Raw genomic sequence first — 22,657 nt, 5'->3', positions numbered from 1 at the left:
ATTTGTTTGTTGCTGTTTACTTTTGAATTTGAAAAGACAGAAACAAACATGTAGGCTCAGTGACTAGCAAGTTACAGGACCTCCCCAGACGTTTTTGCTTAAAATGATAAATATGTCCTTCTACTACAGTAAATCTATGAGTAATATCCCAAATAGCATAGTCAACATAACTGTAGGGGGAAATATCTTAAGCTTTCTTCTTGTGTGCTGCAATGTCTTGTTTGTGTGCTGTCTGAAACTGTGATGAGATTTTGAGGGAGGGTGTTTTGGATAGGAATCATTATGGTCCTCATTTAAAAAGAATCCAGGTTTTATGGTTTTGTGATCATTTTGGAAATAACAGTTTGTGGTGCTGATCAATTGTATTATGTTATATGAGCATTTATCTCTCCATTCATTCATGTTCAAGCCATTTATATCATTGAGGCTAATGAATTACAGCTCAACAGCACCACAAACTACAGATGGGTGACAAATAAAGAAAATATCCAAAAAATGAGGAACAGGAGGACAATGTCCCCACTACCGGACTTATAAAGGACTATGTCATCTTATATCTTAAATGTTTATGCGTATATATATGCAAATGCAGTATATACAAATAAGCTAATCAACTTTCTGATTTAACTGAGTTAACAATCCATTGGTCATTTAGTTAACTGAAGTTCTGAAAATGATGATTCCACAATTTAAACTTGAGACCCACAAAAATATCTGATTACAGAGTGAACAATAAAAGAAATGCTTATTTAATACAACCTATTGCAGGATTTGGCTGAGATTTCCCAAAAGATATAGAAACAGGGGCATTCCACAAATAAAGCACATAGTTAACACAACAGAACTTGTTATGTGACACAATTGGCACGATTTTAGTTTTCACTATGCTGATGAGGTAGGTTTTTTAGAGCCAAAAAATTTTAGTTAGTGTCTTTACAATGCACAACATTGGCAATAAAAACCACTAAGGACACAAGGAACATGTCCTCTGTAATATCGGTGGGAATTTAGATATAGAGGAGTTTGAATTTTATTACACAGATTTTAGGGTTTCTAAAGTCATTCAGCATTCAAAAGACATACATTTTGGTTAGTCGCTATTTTATAGGGAAACGTATTATAAACATGACAGTAGTACACACGTTCACAAAATATACGTAGTTTTTTAGTCATTTTTAAACTTATTATTCTCAGACTTTTTTCATTGCTTGTTTTCTGTTCCTTTATCCACTGTTTTTCTTTGGAAACACACATAGGCTATATTAACTATGCTTGTGGCAGTGTAGCAAACTGAAAAGAAAAAGGTAAGTTGAAATATGAAAGAAAAAGGAGGGGGTCCGGCTTTTGGTCTTGGACAAATGGAAATGTTTGCCTGTGTGCATAAAGCTTTTTTGTGTCGATATACAAATTAGTTGTTTTAATTTTTTTTGATTGAAACCCAAAATGCCACTTTGTATTTTCTGTTTCAATTGTGTGATTGATTCTCATCGATTATTAAACTATGAGCGGGAGTAAATCCACCAGCAGCGTGCGTAAAGCAGTCCTGTTGGCTATGGAGCTTAACAGGGGTTGGTTTGAAACCGCAGTTCCAAAACTGTTCAATCAAAGGAAGAGGGAGGGGCAGATGTTTATGGAATCCATGTATATCAGGGTGGGAACTTAAACTGTTGGAACGCGCCTCCCCTCTGACCGCTTGCCCCTGCCTCGGACTCATTCCTCTCCTCTCCTTCTCCGGGTCCGAGCGTAATGACAGAGCGGAGAATGAACTCACTAATGAAATGGGCGCTCATCCTCTTCGTCCTCGTGTCCATCATTCTCAACATCGTCTTGATCGGCATCCACTCCAAGAGGGCTCCCAAATGTTCCGCTCAGCGCACCCACCCGCTGCGGGGCAAGCACGACGACCGCAGCCTTATCTTCGCGGACCTCACCCGAGAGGAGTACTCACAGGTCCAGCAGTACATGCTCAAGCAGAAAGACTTGGACATCTCCAGCAACCAGATCACCAAGCCATCGGAAAATTTCCTGTTCCTAATAGACCTCTCTCTGCCAAAGAAGGCAGACGCGCTGGCTTACTTGGACAACGAAGACAGAAAGCCCACTAGAGAGGCAACGGTGGTGGTCTTCCACGGCGCCAAAGGCTACATCAAGGAGTACGTTGTGGGGCCTCTTCCCAACCCGATATACCACAGAGATGTCACCAGGGAGAGGTACAAGACGGAGCTGCCCCTCTCTGCGCGCACGGTCACCATCGGGGAGTATGCCTTGCTTTTCCAGTTTTTTGAGACTGAGGTCTTTTCCAAACTGGAGCAGCTCATGAAAGAGAGTTTCGACGTGGACCAGCACAAGAGGCTGGACGCGTTCGAGCAGATGCCTCGAGGAGTCCGATCCGGGGACAGAAAGACCTGGGTGTCTTTCTTCAGGGGTGTGAGCGGCATGTACATACACCCGGTGGGCTTCGAGGTGCTGGTCAACCACGAGAGCGTTAACGAGTCCGGCTGGAAAGTTGAGCGGCTATTGTATAATGGCCAGTACTTCGACACGGTGGAAGACCTTAAACAGAAATATAATGCTGGCTCTGTTAGGAAAATAGTTTACAAGGAGTCCCCTGACTATGGCTCTCTGAAACCCAGGAACAAGCCTCTGGAAATCGGCCCACAGCTGTTTTATCCAAACGGGGCGCGCTATAGTGTCAGCAAGAACCACGTCCTGTACCTGGGCTGGAGCTTTGCCTTCGGGCTGAGCTCTCTCACAGGTATGAGGGTGTTTGATGTGCGGTTCAAGGGTGAGAGGATCGCCTACGAGCTGAGCGTGCAGGAGGCCATGTCGGTGTATGGCTCTATAACGCCGGGGATGATCCTCACCAAGTTTCTAGATTCGAGCATCGGGATAGGACGCTTTGCACACGAACTTGTCCGTGGCGTGGATTGTCCCTATGAAGCCACCTATGTGGACACATATCGTTACATTGATGTCCCAGCCCCGGTCTTATTCAGGAATTCAATCTGCATCTTTGAGCACAACATGGGTCAGCCCCTGCGGAGGCACTTCTCTGACTTCTTCCACAACAGTTACGGAGGGATGGTGAACAGCGCTTTAGTGTTCAGAACCATCACAGCCATAGGAAACTACGACTACATGTGGGATTTCATCTTCTACCAGAGCGGATCAGTGGAGGCCAAGGTGCACGCCACCGGCTACATCTCCTCCTCTTATCTGGTGGACGGTAGTCGGAAACATGGGCACCAGGTGGCAGAAAACGTCCTCGGGAACATCCACACCCACTTCATCAATTTCAAAGTGGACCTGGATGTGTTGGGTGAGTGGCATTAAAACCTACAGACAGAAATATAAAGCTGGGCAACATGGAAACAAACATGGTCTTAACTATAGGAGCAATGAGTAGAATCATAGCTCAACCAAGACCTTAAACATTTTCTGTTCTCAAGTACATACATGTTTATATGTTGTCTTTAACCCTTCAGCAATATGGTTTTATTTCCTATTGTATGAAATGTTTACGTCAGAATTATACAATTTATCCAGCTTTACATCTCTACAGCTAGATGAATTGTCTAATTTCTATGTCACAACCGACTAACTTCATTAGAACAAGAAGCTAATACACATGATAGCCCTATATAATAATTTAAATAACTGATAAATTAAATCTCTTCACTTCTCATTCCGCTATGTCACAGTTAAAGTGGGATGAATAGATCCCTTCATCCCACATCACATCTTCAGGAACAGAACAAACGAGAAGTCATTTAGTACTCTACACAATTCCTTATGAAAACTAATACAATCCTAACTTTTTCTGATGTCAAGACACTTGAATTCCATGCCACCGTTGATAATGAACTCTTGTATTTAACTAGTTCTATATGGAAGCAACAGAAAATAAGCTTCTGATGCTGCCAAGGAGAGTAACATTGTCTCCCTGAAAATCATGAGATGTTACTATTGTATTTGTATTTTGTTATGATAATATTTATAATGAAGCATCCTGGAGAATAGTGCAACCTGATTCATACATGTAATCAAGCCAACGATTATTCATTAAACTTCCTCTTGTTTGATATGGGCAGTGAAGAGCACTGTGTGCTGCGTTATTCTGCGCTACCTGCTCAAATCACTTTCTGTTGTATTGGACCAAATCACAGAACAGTAATCTAGTTGTGAATTAGTATGCACTAATTGTTTGGTTAAAATTGCTCTCCATGTTTTAAACTCTGTGAAAATCCTCTGCTATGATTAATATTTTGTTTAACATGGTTTTCCAACATAAAAAGTGAAACAAATCAAAAACTGGGTGTGAAGCTCATCTACTCTTACTTCCTGATTGAAAAACCTGGATCAGTCCTTGTGCCCCGCCCACTACCTGCTTGCTGCAGGTGGACAGGTGAAAGAACAGAGAGTATCAAGATGGTTAGAGGAGGAAACATCAGAGAGACTCAGCCACATGTTTGAGTCTCAGTCAGACCCAGACTCAGAGGAGGAGTCTGAGACCAGAACCAGAGACTAGCAGACGGATCAGAACGGTTAGCGCAGTTAGCATCTTTTGTTTGTTTATGTTGTTTGTTAGCTGTAACTGGCAGTGGCTAACACAGTGTTATTGGTTGTGCTAATGTTAACTCTCCTTACTGTACTGACAAGGTTTCAGGTTTATTTTATTTTCCTATTGGTGAGATAACTTGTGATCCATGCAGGACAGTTCAGTAGCAACCAATGATCAAGTGCTGCACTTTTCCGTTTCCTTTTGCGTAACATTTTCTTCCATGTAGTTTCATGTAGTTTCAGTCATCTGAGTACCCCTATCTATCTATCTATCTATCTATCTATCTATCTATCTATCTATCTATCTATCTATCTATCTATCTATCTATTGTTGATTCCAGATCCATATATAACCAAACAGGACTCGCGCATTCGTTTGATGAAGTATGCAGGATAACAGATAAAGTTCAACACGTCTAATTTATTAAAAGTATAGTCAAGCATATAAGTTTGAGATTGTTTACAGAGCTCTGGACCACCCTGCTCTCGTCTCGCCTGTCTAAGCAGCATGCAGTACTTTCTTGTTTCAGACATTCATTCTTATACACACATTCTCTGTGTAACAGGGTCACTCTGCCTCTTCTCTCCTCACACCATTCTGACCTGAACCTGTTATCTAAACATGTCGTACTTGTACTTTCTACTACTCTTGTCTGTCCCTGTACGTCATTCTGCAATCTCAAACGGCAATCAGTGTCACAATGTTTAATGTTCACATGTCACAATGTTCATAAACAATCATAATCATCAGTTTAAGGCTGACTTGCCTTTTTAATCATACAAAGCATACAGTATTAAACATAACATATCCCTTCACTATCTATCTATCTACACATTAATGATATAAGAAATAAGCATAGCATTCAATTTGGCTCCAGGTTTCAGTAGCTTCACATCAAGGTTCTCCTTTAACTTGCTAGAAAGCCCATCTTCTTCATCTTTCCATCCCCCATGTAATATCATGTAATATCTGAAAATTATTGCTGAAGCAATAACTTAAATAACTGGCACTAGATAAATAGAAAGATAGATCGATAGATAGATAGATAGATAGATAGATAGATAGATAGATAGATAGATAGATAGATAGATACTTTATTTATCCCCTAGGGGAACTTCATCTGTACATTAGCTCATGTACATTAGAACAGAGCATATTTTACACTGAGGTTTTGCTACATTTACTCTTGAAATAACAAAAAGAGACCCGCCATTGCCAACTATAACATTAAAGAACACATTATTGCGTCCGTCATTGCAATATACCAACACAATGATTGTGGAATGAGCCATTCTGCATTTTTTTTTTTTACTTATTACTTTAATTAGGGGTCCAACCATTTTGCACTTTTATTCCTACTCCTAATACCCCTTACTCTTGTAAATGATCTGTGTACATCCCTTTCCACTGAAGGATTAAATTCACAGACAGATCCGGTACTTTAGAATTATTTATTTACCTCAGCACAACTGAAACCACACAGAAAAAATACAAAACCATGTAAATAATGTCACTGAAATGTACAGACAGTGAAAATACTTGTAAAAAGATCAACTAATAAAAACACTTTCTGTAACTAGTTACATACACATTTTAAAGTGTCAGCAGTCTGATGGCAGTGGGAACAAAGGATCTCCTGAACCTCTCTGTTCTGCAGCGCAGTGAGATGAGACGTTTGCTGCAGCTGTAGCTGCTTCTTTGTCCTGCCAGAATGTTGTGGAGAGGATGGTTGGTATTGTCCAAGATGGCCTCGATCTTACATTGCATGCATCTCTCCACAACAGTCCTGAGTGAGTCCAGACTCCTGCCGAGCACAGACCCAGCCTTTTTTACCAGCTTGTCCAGTCTGTTTGTGTTCATTCCGGAAATGCTGCTGATCCAGCAGACTGCAGCATAAAAAAAGTACACTGGCCACCACTGACTGATAAAACATGATAGATAGATACTTTATTCAGGGGTAATTCTAGTGTCCAGCATGAAGGAGCTTTTGCTGTTTAGAGAAAAAAAACTCTCACCCCCACAGGGTGAGTGCAGTGTTCAAAATACTCAAAAGACCATTGAATGTCCACACCAAAGAATTTAGTTCAAATTGTTTAGTGAATCTTTTCAGCAAGCAATGAACAATTATAGAATTCTGGATCAGATGTGCGTTTTCCTAACCAATAACAAGTGTTGGTCAGTCCACAGTCTGACAAACTAACTTTCCCTGATCCAGTGTATTTATACAAGTACAAACAAAGAAATGTGCATGGGCGTTTTATCATCTTCTGATTGGCTCTGCTGGCTTCCTCCTTCCCGTCTGACTCCGACCTCAAGTGTAACCTAAAGCTCAGCACGCTCAAAGGAAGACAGTTAATGTATACATATAAATGACCAATTATCTACCTCTGTTACCTCCGGCTGCCCCCTACACATGCCCATAGGGTGATCTTTATCAGTGGTTGTAAATAGTTTCCCTGAGGCAGATGTTTAAACAACAACTCACCCTTAGCACCTAAATATACACTAGCATAAATCATTAAACAGTTTTAACTTTAATAGCCTGAAATAGCCTGTGTCCTCAACAGGTCAACCTTGCGATGGGGCGGAACCTCCCCCCATACCTAACGTTTTAACCTTCCCCTGTGGGACTACTTTCCTCTTCAGACACCATCCTCCACCTCGTTCTCTGATTCCTCCGGACGAGTGGCGATGGTTTCTGTTTTAATCACACACACAAATGATAATTATAAAACTCGGTAATACACTCGTAGTTAAAAAAATTTTTTTTTTTAGTTCCTCTCGGCTTCCTTCTCCTGTGCTGTGGCGTTCTTAGCACACTGAGAGAGGTGATACCAGTTGTAACCCTTCCCAGCCAGTTTTACTGCCGAGTGTGTTCTGGCTGTCACTTTGAATGATCCTGTCCACCGTGGTTCACTCCACTTCCTCTTTATGAGCTTCAGATACAGGAACTCTGGAGGTCCTCCTGATCCTAGCTCTGGCTCCTGTTCCCGCATGGAGAAGTTCTCTCCTGTTGGTGAATCTGTGGGGATGGAGAATTCTGACACCAGAGCGTTTATTTTCACATAATATGGTTTATATCCCACATTAGCAATCTCTTTCAGGGAGTGAGTTGGACCAGGTATTTCTCTGCCGTGATGTAACTCAAAAGGAGTCAAACTAGTCTCCCTGTTTACTGCAGATCTCACTCCCAGGAGCGCCAAAGTCAGAGCCTCTGGCCACTTTAGTTTATATGACATTATAATTTTCTCCTTGTCTTTATTTTTGAAGTATATTCCATTGTCAGAGCGAATTAGTCTGGGAAAACCGTGAGTGGGAATGTAAACATTTTATCACTGATGTGGCGTCCTCCTTTGCGGTGGGATAGGCCTCAACCCACCGTGAGAAGGAGTCCACAATCACCAACAAATAACGTTTCCCACCTTCACGGCTTAACATGTCTGTGAAATCAATAGTGATTTCCTGACCTGGTGCAGCTGGTTCTGGATACTTTCCAGCCTCTACTCTAAGGGCTGGTCTTACATTACATGTCTGACACACCAAGCAGTCTTTAACAAAGTTTTTAATTACAGCATTCTTGCCGTCAATCCACCAGTGTCGTAAGTCATGTGTCATCTGTCCAGTGCTCCTGTGGTCAGGTCCATGAGTCTGTGTCAACATGCTGTGTAGCTAGTGAGGGGGCATTATCACCTGACTATTTACATGCCATATTCCTTGGCTGTTTTGTTGTCCCCCTTTTGACTTCCACTGAGTCTTTATCTCTTCTGATGCAGTTTCTTGTGCTGCTTTGACTGTTCTTAGTTCTGCTTTCTGCGCTGACACGCTTCCTGTTTGACTATTCTGGGGGTCCCATCTATCCCTAGTTCCACCACAGCGTATCCTGCCTGCAACCCACGGTCTGGATGTCTGAAACAACAGCCATCTGTGTATATTTCCACTTCAGGATTTACCAAAGGTGTTTCACTCAAATCAGTCCTCACCTTGGTCCTGTCCTGTGTAACTGTTATACAACAATGTGGTGTCCCTTCCAATACTTGTTCTGCCATGTTGATTCCTTGATGTACAAATGTTATGTGTGGTTGTGTTAGCACTTTGAGAATCCTGCTCCTGTCTTAGTGGTGTCAGTGTGAATGCAGAGGATGTCACAAATGCAACTGTAGCGTGAGAGGTTAAGATTATCAGTGGGTGGTGCATAGCTACATGTGCAATTTTTTCTATCAATTTAGCTACTGCTGCTGCATATCTGACACATGGAGCGGCTCTTTTTTCCTGTACATCAAACAGTACACTGCAGTATATTAACACTCTCCTAATCCCCCTTTGTTTCTGATAGAGAACACCATATGCAGACGCTTGTCTCTCAGAAACATCAAGAAAAAACGGTTGAGTGTAATCGGGGGGCGCCAAAGATGTGGCCTGTGACAGATCCTGTTTGAGACAAATAAAATCTGAATCAGCCTCAACCGTCCAGTCCAACTTGGCACTGAGATTGCGGCACCCCTGAGCTTTAACCAGTGCACGCAGAGACTCAGTGGGTCACACACATGCCCATAGGGTGATCTCACTCACCCTTAGCACCTAAATATCCACTAGCATAAATCATTAAACAGTTTTAACTTTAATAGCCTGAAATACTACAACAAGCATCTCAATAGTAATAATAATAATAATAGTTAATAATAAATAATAATAGTTAAATTAGACAAAGACCCTTGGTTTAGTAGGAATTTTTCCATATGCTTCTAAAAAAGTTGGAGTTGAGTAGACTTCTTTGAGTCCAGTCATACAGCCATAATACGTGTCACAATGTGCGTTCTTACAGGGTCAATAAGTGACATTAAAAAGTTTAAAAAGTCAAATCAGGAACTTTCTCACTTAAAACCATGACCACTTGTATTTCTTACTTCATCATAGCATCTATTCAAATATTTAAACGTCCTCTTTAATATTATTTTTTGAGCAGATTGTTGAAGGTTCGTTGCTGTTAATAATATACAACTCTGTGTGTATTGGATTCAGAATTTTTCTCACTACATATAGATTATTATCTGGCTCTTTCCCAAACTATACTAATTCATAGATCTCAACACCATAACTATGTCTGTTTTTTTCACATTAAGATCAAAATTATTATTATTATTATTACATATTATTATAAACATATACTATCTTGCAATGTTAAGGAAATTGACAACACATTCCTGGATCCATCCCTTTAACTGGATCCACACCAACATTTAATGTGGTACTGGGCCCATGCTCCATCCCTCCACCAAATTTGGTGCAAATCAGTTCAGGACAACCATAAAGAGAAAAATCTGATATCATATCACTGTATCAGTTTAGTTATGAACAGACTGATGTGTCCATCATGGCCATGGGTCTTCATGACCAGGTCAGGGCTGCAGCCAGGATGCTAAAATACTGAGGTGATGAGGTCAAGTCAACCAGTGATGAACCAGTGATGAGAAACAAAACAGAGATGAGAAGATGTTCTATTTAACAGCTGCAGTCAGCCATGCAGTTCAAAAGCTCTCCTTATGAGATGATTCTTAGTCTGTAGTCAGTGGCTGATGTAATAACCTAGACCCAACACTCGGATTAACAATTATGAATCACAGAGCATGGCTGTGAGTCCATTGTGGTTTGATTTGAAAGTTATGCAACATTAGATATGCAACAATATGCACCACTTAGCATAGTCCTTTGGTACATTGTTGACTCAAAAATATTGATTAGTGCAGCTTCAAATGTATCTTAAAATGTAACAGATTAAAAAACTGACGTGGATATACAGGAGAAAACAGAAAATAATTATTAGAACAATGATTTCTGCATCATTTCCTCTGCAGGAGTGAAGAATGTATTCCAGACCAAAGACATGGAGTACGTTAATGTGTCACTGCCGTGGATGCCTGATCACTATGCTATGGTCCCTCAACTGGTGGAGAATCAGCTCAAAACAGAACAGGTCTGCCTTTATTCACTTCCTTTAGTATAAATGGAATGCAACAGGTAACAGTATTAAGTCAAAGGTCAACAGAGGTCAGGGCCTACATCACCTCAAGCCTTTGACGTGTGGAGATAGCATGAGCTGTTCTCTTCTAACACACCAAAATGTCTCAGTGTTATTTTTGTAAAGAAAGTCTATCTATAACAGCAATATTGGATTTTGATCGATTTCTTCCATCATGGCCATTTACTTGTAAAATAAAGGAGTTTATTTCAAAATTCTTCTTTTCTAAGTAAAATTGTTAACTGACAATGAATGTGTTTTATTATCAGGGGGTGGTAAAAGTAAAAAGTTATAATTATAAATTGTAATTTATCTTGTACACATCAGAATCTTCATACTCACACTCCACACACTACACATTTTGATGCACTTGTATGAATTTGCATGAATAATGTTACATTTATGCAGAAACTATTTTAGAGAGGTGCTGAATCAACTGTCGAGGATGTAATCTGTGGTACTGATGAATTGTACTAGATTATACGAAGAAGTGTTTATGTTATTGAACCTTCCCTCACTGATATGAATAGGATGGATTAAAATAATGACACATCAGAACAGTTCAGCAGCACCACAATCTACAACCTCCAATAGGACCATACAGTGAAATCAACACATCTCTAAAACAATTTTAATACAAAGTGAACATTACAGCCTTCACGAAGGAGGATTTATTGTCTATTTATTGTTGTATTAGACTGCATTAGGCTGCTATTATAGCTAATTAGCTGCTCAGCTGTAGCGCATTAAGCAGCATGTGAATTTACCTGCAAACATTTCCTCAGCTGCATTAGATGTTGATGTCACACTGTTTGCCTATGGCCACTAAACTACTGCACAAATGTCTTTATTCACCCCTTCATTCCTCTGTAAGGGCTCAGCCTGTCAGTTCCAAACACAGACACCATATATATATTTACACAAAAATTTGAACAAATAATCTTATTACAGCAAAGGAATGACTTATTGTGATTTATTTAAATTATTGTACGTTTATTTTTTATTATTTGGTAATATTGCAGGCAGTTTAAGAAGTGGCGTTTTTAAATTACAACATGTCAAGTATCCCATTTATATCACTTAGCGCCAGCAACCCATGATAACCTCATATGTGCTGTTTATGTTGGAGAGGGCAAAAAAACCATGGGACTAATATCTACTGTGACACTTCCACAGGAGGCAGCTCTGCGTTACAATACCAAGACTCCCCGCTACCTCCATATCGCCAGCAACAAGACCAACCGCTGGGGTCACCAACGCTCCTACAGGCTGCAGGTGTTCAGCTTCACAGGGGACCACCTGCCAGAGAGCCAGGGAGAGGAGAGGGCCATGTCCTGGGCTAGGTGAGGCTGGACAGCTTTGGCCTTGATTAAAAATTGTGTTAGACATGAAGTGTTTTACATACTCACAGGACTGGGAAATATGACCTGCAGCATGCTCACTTTAAACTTGTTATAAACTATTCTAGTGAGAAACACAGTAAGTACTTCTTGTGCAACATGGCTGGGAAGTAAAAATCAGAGGATGGGCCCCCCTGTGGACAGGGAAGTCCTGGAGACAGAGTGTGTTTGTGTTTCTATGTTGACGTATTTTTTCTCTGGTCAAAGCACAAAGCGTTTGGAGAGCAGAAGATACACACACTGCCTGGTGGATGTCTGCACTTTGGACCATATTCAGTTCTATAAATAGAAAACTGAAAGTGTCATTGGGCCATATATTACACAAACATTTTAAACACTGTTGTATGTCACCCCAAGACAAGGTGAATTGGGTTGATATGGGATTTGACGAGGGCTGGTTCAATCATGGTTCTGCTGCTGATAACCTTGGACAAATTTCCATTTTTTACCTTCACAGATATGGAGAGAGAAGTCCCTGCATTCCAGTTCTCTTTATTCAGTCCAAGTCAAAAGTGAATCAGTCATCTTCAGCTTATTTAAAGTTTTTTCAAATTCCTGAAGAAGAGGTTCTTCACTAACTCCCTGTCAGTGTCAGAATTGATTCTAAGGTCCTGTTGATGACATTTAAAATTAGCTTGTATACCATTTTTGGTTTAACACAATCTTCCGCTCACAAATAAAAAATTCAATTCAAGTTTGATAAAACATGCGCTTCATTAATCATTACACTCAGGGATGTTGCTGTGGTCTGGTAAGACCAGTAGCTGTGGTGTCTAATATTAGACATAATATTAGCTAATCAGATAGTTTTTTTAGTCATTTTTTGTAATTCAGCTTCTCAAATATGACAATTATGACAGTTAAAAGAATATCTGAACAAGAGATAGAGAAGTTATAATAAGCAATTTTCACTATTTTAGATTAGATTAACTTTATTTATCCCACAACTGGGAAATTCATTTACCACAGCAGAAAAATAAACATATATAGAATAAACATCTATGGAAATATACAACAAAAATATACCAATATACACTAATAAATACAATATACACAATACACACGATATGTACATGAAAAAGTGCAAGTTTGCACATGGTCAGGAAGAGCATTTTCTGACATTTATAGACAAAATGACTAGTCAGTAAAATAACTGACAGCTTAATCAATAATGAAAATAATCATTGGATCCCCCCTACTAATACACTGTGTTTGTAGCAACTGAAAAAAATATTCAATGGTTTTATCACAGCAGCAGTAAAAAGACGTAATCCCACCATACATCACAAGTATTATTGTCTCATGCTGTGGTTCCATTCCACACACACAGGTCATGTGACTCAGGAGGATCTTGGGAAATGTAAGGAAATTCAGTATGTTGTTAATGACCACTCTGTCTGTGCCTCTTTTGTCGTTCTCCAGGTATAAGGTTGCTATCACCAAGCATAAGGACACAGAGCAGACCAGCAGCAGTCTGTACAGCCAAAACAACATCTGGACTCCAGCTGTCGACTTCAGCAAGTACATTGAAGACAATGAAAGCATTGAAGATGAGGTGTGTTGAGATGGAATTTACATATAAAAATACGTAGTATTTTTACCTTCATATAAAAATATGTAAACATTAAATTGTGTTCGCAGGACTTAGTTGCCTGGGTGACCACCGGTTTCCTCCACATTCCTCACTCTGAAGACATCCCCAATACGGTGACCGTGGGCAACGGGGGCGGGGTAATAATGCGGCCCCACAACTACTTTGACGAGGATCCATCCATCCACTCTAGTGATGGGGTGTACATTGGCCCGGGCAGCGAGGACAGCTGTGACAACAACAGAATGGCATGCCTTGCTCAAGAGATGTGCAGCCCTGTGCTGGAGCCCTTCACCTACCATGGCTTTGATGGTGTCATGAAGTTCGAGGATTGGGTCTGATGTATTGATCACTGCTAAGTAATAGCTTCAAAGCTTGATACCCTTACAGAATTGGGCTTCACGAAGCTTGTGTCAATTTTAACATGTTTATTATTTGTTTCACATGTGTTTTAAGCTGGACCAGGCAAGAGATTTTCAATATTTTCGAGATTATGCTGTCTTCCTGAGAATGTGATGATAAGATTGATACCACTGTCATATCTGCGTGTTAAGTCCATACAAGCAGGATGTAGTAAGCCTAGCTTAGCCTACTGACTGGAAGCAGGAGGAAACAGCCTGGCTCTGTCCAAAGTTAATAAATCTGTCTACTAGGGAAGTGGGAAAACAATTCACCTCAAAATTCTTACCATTAAAGATTCTTAATCTTTAATGGTAAGAAGCACCTGGATAATGTGAGATAGAGTTATCTTTTTCTTCATCTTCAAAAATGTAAAGTGTTTGGGCTCATTCTGGATTTAATAACTTCATAATTAGCTTTTCATGATACCTCATTGCTCAGAGTCCAACACACACTGCAGCACTAAACTCACAGACATCTCTAGTCAGAGTTTGTTTCATTTCAAAAACCTTTTCCCTGGTGCTGCATAAGTTGTTACGTTTCATACTGCTTTTCTCTCAATTAAATGCGTGAAAATAGTGCACCCCTTTCTATTTACTTAATCAGGTGTGAATCAAGAATCAATTCCAGATCTAATTATGGCACCAAGAATCAGACATTTAGCACTGTGGTCCCTGCACAGTGCTCACAGACCGTATATTAACAGACCATTAATCAGGGAGCTTTACAGGTGCGGTTGGTGTTTTTAAAGTTTGAGCAAAAAGATCTTCATTCATTTTTTTTCTAAATTTATGAAATGAAAATGTGAATTTGTCCTTATTCGAATAAAAACACAAAGTTGTTGTTATTAGGTTAGCAGGAATAAGGGTTATACTTGTGGAAAAGTTATTGCTTTAGCTACTTATAATGACAATACTATTCACTGTGAGCTGACATTTTATTAGTAATTGTTTCCTGGGATTCATTTATCAAAACCATATGAATATATCCCCAGAAATGTGATCAATGCTTTTAGATTTTACAAAGAGGCTCCAATCATCAGCATCACTCTCTTCTAGATTATGTTCAATTCTTTATCTGTATATGCCAGAACCTTTTTTTTTTTTTTTTGCATGAAGTCAAAATGTAATACCATTGTGAAACACACAAACCTTTTTTTCTCTTTCTTATTTTCTTTCTGATGAACTGCTGTGATATGAACTGTGATGTATACATTGTTACCTCACAGTGTACAGTCAGATGTGTCTAAATAAGCTGTATCATTCAGTCCAAAGCAGGATCACTCTGAAGTAGCTCTAGGCTGTGACTATTGAACCTATTCTTCGACAGTACAACATTCTGAGGAATTGTGTTTCTCTCCTTTTGTTATTGTCGTTGCTTCCTCTCTAAATAAAAGAAGAGATTAACACACAATCACTGAACCTTTCATGCATTCATATCCTATCTTCTGATTGTTCCAATGACTTATGTAGACTTGTGTGTGTGTGTGTGTGTGTGAGTGTGTGTGTGTGTGTGTGTGTGTGTGTGTGTGTGTGTGTGTTTGTGTGTATCTCTGCATCAGATGTCACGTGAAATGTTTCTATTAAAGCTTTCAGTTTCCTCTGTGGCTTGCACTTGAGAAAGGCAGTAGCAGGATGTGAAAAACAAAGGAGAGCAGAGCTCCCATGAAGAATCCAACAAAGACCTTCACTGAAAGACCAAATGAAACCATGCTGAGATGACTGTGTTGATAATTAGAGATGGAAAATACATTGATTCACTTTCCCTCACAGAAAGTTATGAAAGAAATTTTGAACGTGTGTGTACTTCACTTGTCACATTTGAATCTGTACAAAGAACAATACTTTCAGTGTCATTCATGTTGTAGAGACTTATCCTGACACTGACCTGGCCAAAACGATCTCACAATAATGGTTTTTAACCAAAAATGTCTTCACAATTATTAAAAACACGTATACACACACAAAAGGAACCACACATCAACACGCACTCACAAGTACACACAAGTACACCATATTGATTTATCTTTGAGTTGTTATACTTGAGTCAAAAGGCTAAGAATTAATGAGTTTAATTAGCCAATGAGATTTTAGAAATGAGTGAAGCTAATCAGCTTCGCCCATTTCTGCCCAGTAACACCTGCTCCTGAATTTGTATTGCAGTCAATGGGAGAGGTGGAGGGTACTCCAATCACTTCCTCAAAAACTGAAAAAGATATCAGAATGAGACCAAAACTGGGTGATACTGGACAAAAAAATCTCTTTGTTTTTTATATAAAAATAGTCAATGAAGGTTGGTCTTTGTGGGATTTAAAATGAGTTTGTCTGACTCTTTTTGAGGAAAATTTTCAGGGATGGCAGTTACAGTTCGTAGTTAACTCCGGTTAGTGAGTGGAGCTTTGCGTAAAGACAGCAGACATCGCTGAAGATGTAATAAACATCACAATCCTCTACACTGATGTTACAAGTTGCACCGAGTGAGCAAGAAAGAGGGAGAGAGAGAGAGAAGCTCAATGGGCTTGAACTCATGTTCAAATTCTATAAGTCTGTGTGCTAATGGGGGACACATTGTATGAAACAGGACAAATTTGTCTATCGCGGAAGCCATATGTGTGAAGACTGAAATATGTGGGGTGCTTAGCGCAGTGGGTTACGCAGGCGCCCCATATATAGAGGCTACAGTCGTCGCTGCAGGTGGCCCCCGGTTCAACTCCCACATTGGACTACCTTTCCTGCGTGTCATTCCATCTGTCTCTCTACTGTCCTGTCCATTAAAGGCACAAAAAGCCCCCAAAAAAATTCTTTAAAGACTGAAATATGTGGCAGTGAGGGCGAGTTAAACTGAAATTTTTTCAGAGGAGTTCTAGAGCCTTTCCCACTTGAGCGATGATGTCATGATGATGCAATACACACCCATTATATACTCAAAAATTATCAGAAAAAACCTTAAAACTAAAACTGCTATAATTCAAAAACTGTTAAACATATCAAACATTTTAATACAAACTTAATAGCTGAAAGGCTTGTTTACGGTTTAAACGTTGAATAAAGTCTGTAGCTGAAAGTATGCTGAAGTAGTTAAAGTTTAAAGAGGTTTCAAGTATTTGAACATGGTCTCCAGTCATTTGAATGGCAAAAAAAATCATAAAAAGATTAATATTTCAAAAATTATGAATAATATCAAAAAAGGTGAATACATCCGATAATCTACAGAAAAAGCCGAATGTTTTCATACTTGAACGGTCTTTGTAGCACAAAAACTGTAGGAGTGGTTAGAATCCAAAAAGCGTACGGAAGGCTTAAGAATAATAACAACTGAAAAATGCATTTTCTGCGTGCGAATGCTGAGAGCTGAATGAGATTGCTGAAGCAATGCTGAAGAAGATGAATGAAAAGCTGAAGCAAAAACTGAAGCAATGCTGAATTAGCTGAAGCAACTGCTGAAGCACTGTTGAAGTAGCTAATGATATAGCAGACAATGAAAAGTAGAACTTGTAAACTGGATGTTTAAATGTCCTGAAATGGTTGAAAAGGCCTAAGTTGTTGATGGAGGGTGTAACAAACAGCAAAAAACTGTACAAAATATACAAAATGTAAAAAAGAGAAAAACCATCTTAGTTGAAAGCTAAATGGCCAAAATTGTTTGAAGGGAAAAAAAAAACAAAGAAAAAACAAAAGGACAATCAAAACATGTAATTTTACACCCGAAGGAGATTACTGACAGCTAAGAGCTGAAACATGTTGTTGAAACAGATGAAAGCCAAAATATTTACTGCCAAAAGTAGTATAGTATTTTATTTCCTAGAAGTACAAATAAAATGCCTTAAAAATGTGAAGAAGTAATGATGATGAAAGATGAACTGAATCCTAAACAGTTGAAACTTTAATTTAGGATATCAGTGAGCTGAATAATTGCTTGATAGTTGGAAGTGTTGTAAACAGTTTAAAGTTTGAATGAAGTCTGTAGCTGAAAGTAGTTGAAGGAGTACACCATCTCCATTCACTTACATAGTAAAAAATTGCAAAGAAAAAGCTTCCTCAAGAAAAAACTTTAAGAAAAGGATACATCTCCTGAAGAAGCTGAACGTTTTGAGTTTATGTAGCACAAAGTGTGCAGGAGTAGTTAACAAACATAGGAAAGTAAATGGAGGATCTGGAGTATGCTCAAGTGGTTGAATTTCAAAGACGCAGCAGTTTTGAAGGATTTGAACATTGTCTCCATTCGAGTCCCACCTTAGAGCTTGCTTTTCAAGCTAAGTATCAGCACTGCTGCAAGAACTGTGTATATTGACCTGTTTTGAGTGCAATAAAGACCACTACTTCTTCTACTGAGAGTTTGTGTTGCATTTGGGTCCTGCCACTCCCCGTGACAGTACAATCTGGCCAGTCATGGACCCAGCACACAATCCCTCTCCCCTGAGTCGCCTTAAGAGGATAGAGGGCGTCCTCCAGCAACATGAGCAGATGATGTCTGCAGCAGCTTCAGAAGCAAGGCAGGCAGCTGAAACCAATGGACAAACACTCGCAGCATTAGCTGGCCAACTGCAGCAGCTAACATCCATGCTCACTCAGCTCTCTGCACGCTCATCCTCACCAGCTCCTCCTGCACCAGTACCAGCTCCTGCTCCCTTGCCATCCACCGATGCCCCTGAGCCCTGGGTGGGAACCCCAGAGTGCTACGATGGAGATCCAGGGACCTGTGGCCCTTTTCTAACGAACTGTTCCCTGCTGTTTTCTCTGCAGCCACGTATCTTTGCCTCAGAGCAGGCAAAGGTAGCCTTTACAATCAACCACCTGACGGGCCGGGCTCGACTGTGGGGCACGGCTGAGTGGGAGAGACAGTCTCCAGCCTGCACCTCCTTTCAGTCATTTTCCATGGAGCTACGCAAGGTTTTTGGTCTGGGGGTCTCCAGCTCAGGAACCGCACAGGGACTGATGGGCTTGCGGCAAGGGGACAGGACAGTGGCCGACTACTCCGTCGACTTCTGCACCAGATCCAGTTGGAGCAGCTGGAACTCTGCTGCCCTGGTTGACGCCTTTCTCCACGGCCTGGCTGAGTACATCAAGGATGAGCTGGTCTCTCACGAGGTTCCCTCCACACTTGACGGTGTCATCGAGCTAGCCATCGGATTGACCTCCGCATCCAGGCTCCCAGACGAGAGAGACGACAGGGGGCTTTCCACCGCCAGTCGTCAGCCCAGTTCAGAGGGGGTTCCACCAGTTCATCTTCCTCACCAGGCCAGCAGATGGTAGAGTCTGAGCCAATGCAGTTGGGCCGCACCTCCCTCACCCCTGAGGAACGGGAACGTCGACGCCGCTCCGACCTCTGTAGAACCCATCCTCCTGGTCCCAGCAGCTCCTAGAGGGGGAGTATGCCCACAACTCCCTCACCAGCTCCGCCACAGGGCTCTCTCCTTTCCAGTGTGTCTATGGCTATCAGCCTCCGCTTTTCCCGGCCTTGGAAAGAGAGGTCTCCTGCCCGTCAGCCCAAGCCTTTGCTCGTTGCTGTCGCAGAACCTGGGCCCAGGCACGCACCACCCTCCAGCGCTCTGTTAGTCCCTATGCTGCCTTGGCCAACCGGCGACGTTCTCCAGCCCCAGTCTACCAGGTTGGCCAGAAGGTGTGGCTCTCCACCCGAGACCTGCCTCTCCGGGTAGAATCCAAGAAGCTGGCCCCCAGGTTCGTCGGCCCATTCCCCATCCAGAGGATCATCAGTCCGACGGCGGTGAGACTGAGTCTTCCACGCTCCATGCGCATCCACCCCACTTCCCATGTGTCTAAGGTGAAGCCGGTCCACGAGAGTCCTTTGTCACCAGCTGTCCCGCCTCCTCCTCCTCCTCGCCTCATCGATGGGGGTCCAGCCTGCTCTGTGCGACGCTTGGTCCGGTCCCGTCGTCGGGGGAGAGGACTTCAATAACTAGTTGACTGGGAGGGCTATGGTCCGGAGGACAGATCCTGGGTTCCTGCTCGCCACATTCTCGATCCAGATCTTATTACTAACTTCCATCGTCGCCACCCAGACCAGCCCTCCAGCACGACTACACCATTGAGGGGTCACCATCCGACGGTTCGCACCTCCTCCCTGCCTGCTCACCCTGAAGAGGATTCCACTGCAGAAGGGCCGTCGGTTAACGAGAACTCCACCAACTCTGACCACTCCGACCATCCAGCTGAGGAGATGGACTGGTCCGGCTCTGAGGAGCTTTACTCCCCGTGACAGTTTCTGTGTTAGTTAGAATGACAAACTGAAATTAACTGCCGAATGTTTCCTGATTACAACTGGAATGAAACATATTTCCAGTGAAAACAGTTCAGAGGTGTGTAAATCATTGCAGAAATGTCAGTAAAGTGGTTGATAAACACCACAAATATCAGAGAAGTCGCTAATCATGTAATTTAACCCAGGTGTGTGTGTGTGTGTGTGTGAGTGTGTGTGTGTGTGTGTGTGTGTGTGTGTGTGTGTGTGTGAGTCTGGCTGTTCAAGACATGCAGGCTTCTTTGTGATTGGTTGGTTTACAAGTTTGGGCGGTCCCTACCAACCCTCAGCTCCAATGTGTTGTAGTAAACTTTCATTAACATGTACTCAACATTATCAATATGTACTCTGTATAATAAATATAATGAACGTTAAACATACAGTTGTGGTCAAAAGTTTACATACACTTGTAAAGAACATAATGTCATGGCTCTCTTGAGTTTCCAGTTATTTCTACAACTCTGATTTTTCTCTGATAGAGTGATTGGAACAGATACTTCTTTGTCACAAAAAACATTCATGAAGTTTGGTTCTTTTGTGACTTTATTATGGGTTAACAGAAAAAATGACAAAATCTGCTGGGTCAAAAATATACATACAGCAACATGAATTAGCAATTTTGGTGACTTAGAAAGTTGTGTCAATGAAATGAGCTTCATAGCATGGCCTCTTAACTTCTTGTGAGTGATTATGAGTGACTACAGCTGGTGACTTCTCTGAGGCCATTTAAATAGGGCTCATTGGATACAAACGCCCACAAACGCTACAATAGGAAAGTCAAAGGAGCTCAGCATGGATCTGAAAAAGCGAATCATTGACTTGAACAAGTCAGGAAAGTCACTTAGAGCCATTTCAAAGCAGCTGCAGGTCCCAAGAGCAACAGTACAAACAATTGTTTGTAAGTATAAAGTGCATGGCACTGTTTTGTCACTGCCACGATCAGGAAGAAAATGCAAGCTATCACCTGCTGCTGAGAGAAAATTGGTCAGGAGGGTGAAGAGTCAACTGAGAACCATCAAAAAGCAGATCTGCCAAGAATTAGAAGCTGCTGGAACACAGGTGTCAGTGTCTACAGTCAAGCGTGTTTTGCATCTCCATGGACTGAGAGGCTGCCTTGCAAGAAGGAAGCCCTTGCTCCAAAAGCGGCACCTTAAGGCTCGACTGAAGTTTGCTGCTGATCACATGGACAAAGATAAGACCTTCTGGAGGGAAGTTCTGTGGTCAGACGAAACAAAAATCGAGCTGTTTGGCCACAATGCCCAGCAATATGTTTGGAGGAGAAAAGGTGAGGCCTTTAACCCCAAGTACACCATGCCTACCGTCAAGCACGGTGGTGGTAGTATTATGCTGTGGGGCTGTTTTGCTGCCAATGGAACTGGTGCTTTACAGAGAGTAAATGGGATAATGAAGAAGGAGGATTACCTTCAAATTCTTCAAGATAACCCAAAATCATCAGCCCGAAGGTTCGGTCTTGGGCGCAGTTGGGTGTTCCAACAGGACAATGACCCCAAACACACATCAAAAGTAGTAATGGAATGGCTAAATCAGGCTAGAATTAGGGTTTTAGAATGGCCTTCCCAAAGTCCTGACTTAAATCCCATCGAGAACATGTGGACAATGCTGAAGAAACAAGTCCATGTCAGAAAGCCATAAAAATTAACTGAACTGCACCGATTCTGTCAAGAGGAGTGGTCAAAGATTCAACGAGAAGCTTGCCAGAAGCTTGTGGATGGCTACCAAAAGCTCCTAATTGAAGTGATAATGGCCAAGGGACATGTAACCAAATATTAGCACTGCTGTATGTATATTTTTGACCCAGCAGATTTGATCACTTTTTCTGTTAACCCATAATAAAGTCATAAAAGAACCAAACTTCATGAATGTTTTTTGTGACAAAGAAGTATCCATGTTCCAATCACTCTATCAGAGAAAAGTCAGACTTGTAGAAATAACGGGAAACTCAAGAGAGTCATGACATTATGTTCTTTACAAGTGTATGTAAACTTTTGACCACAACTGTATAAACACAATGTATCAGCTAGTATATATTCACAACTGAAGTGAGATTACATGTGCGCCAGCCTTTGCTGCAGTAAGCCTATTACACCATGTAACCTGGTAGGAAGGTTGAACGTGTAAAGTGATTTTCACAAATAATTCCAATGTTTCTAGTTTGTAGTCTTTCAACCCTTGTAAACCTGTATAATAAATCTGTGTGAGAAATTTAAGTTTCTACATGTGAAAAAAATTAGCTTGTGTCAGAGAGTTATATACACCACTAAACATCAAATTTGACAGGTTTCCCCCTCAGGGTTTATAGGTCACAAGGTCATGGGGGAGTAAGGGGGGTCAGGAAGGGGGTGGGGTCAGGAGGAGGTTATGCTGACGTAATGTGCTTTCCCAAAGGGTGAGGGGTGTATATTAAAGGACTACGT

At 41.2% G+C, this 22,657-nt stretch overlaps 1 protein-coding gene across 1 annotated transcript; it reads left to right on the top strand.

The window, feature by feature from the left end:
• Positions 1-1,667: 1,667 nt before the first annotated feature.
• Positions 1,668-15,380, top strand: aoc2 (amine oxidase copper containing 2). Its single transcript, XM_023422869.2, has 5 exons — positions 1,668-3,319; positions 10,414-10,532; positions 11,754-11,920; positions 13,400-13,532; positions 13,619-15,380. The coding sequence occupies exons 1-5, from the start codon at positions 1,747-1,749 to the stop codon at positions 13,907-13,909; spliced, it is 2,283 nt and encodes a 760-aa protein (XP_023278637.1). The 5' UTR covers positions 1,668-1,746; the 3' UTR covers positions 13,910-15,380.
• The last annotated feature ends 7,277 nt before the right edge of the window (positions 15,381-22,657 follow it).

Source organism: Seriola lalandi, unplaced genomic scaffold, assembly GCF_002814215.2.
Source record: "Seriola lalandi dorsalis isolate HSWRI2012SDOR001 ecotype SW California unplaced genomic scaffold, Sedor1 jcf7180002054686, whole genome shotgun sequence".
Lineage (NCBI taxonomy): Eukaryota > Metazoa > Chordata > Actinopteri > Carangiformes > Carangidae > Seriola > Seriola lalandi.
This window is presented reverse-complemented; position numbering and strand designations above follow the sequence as displayed.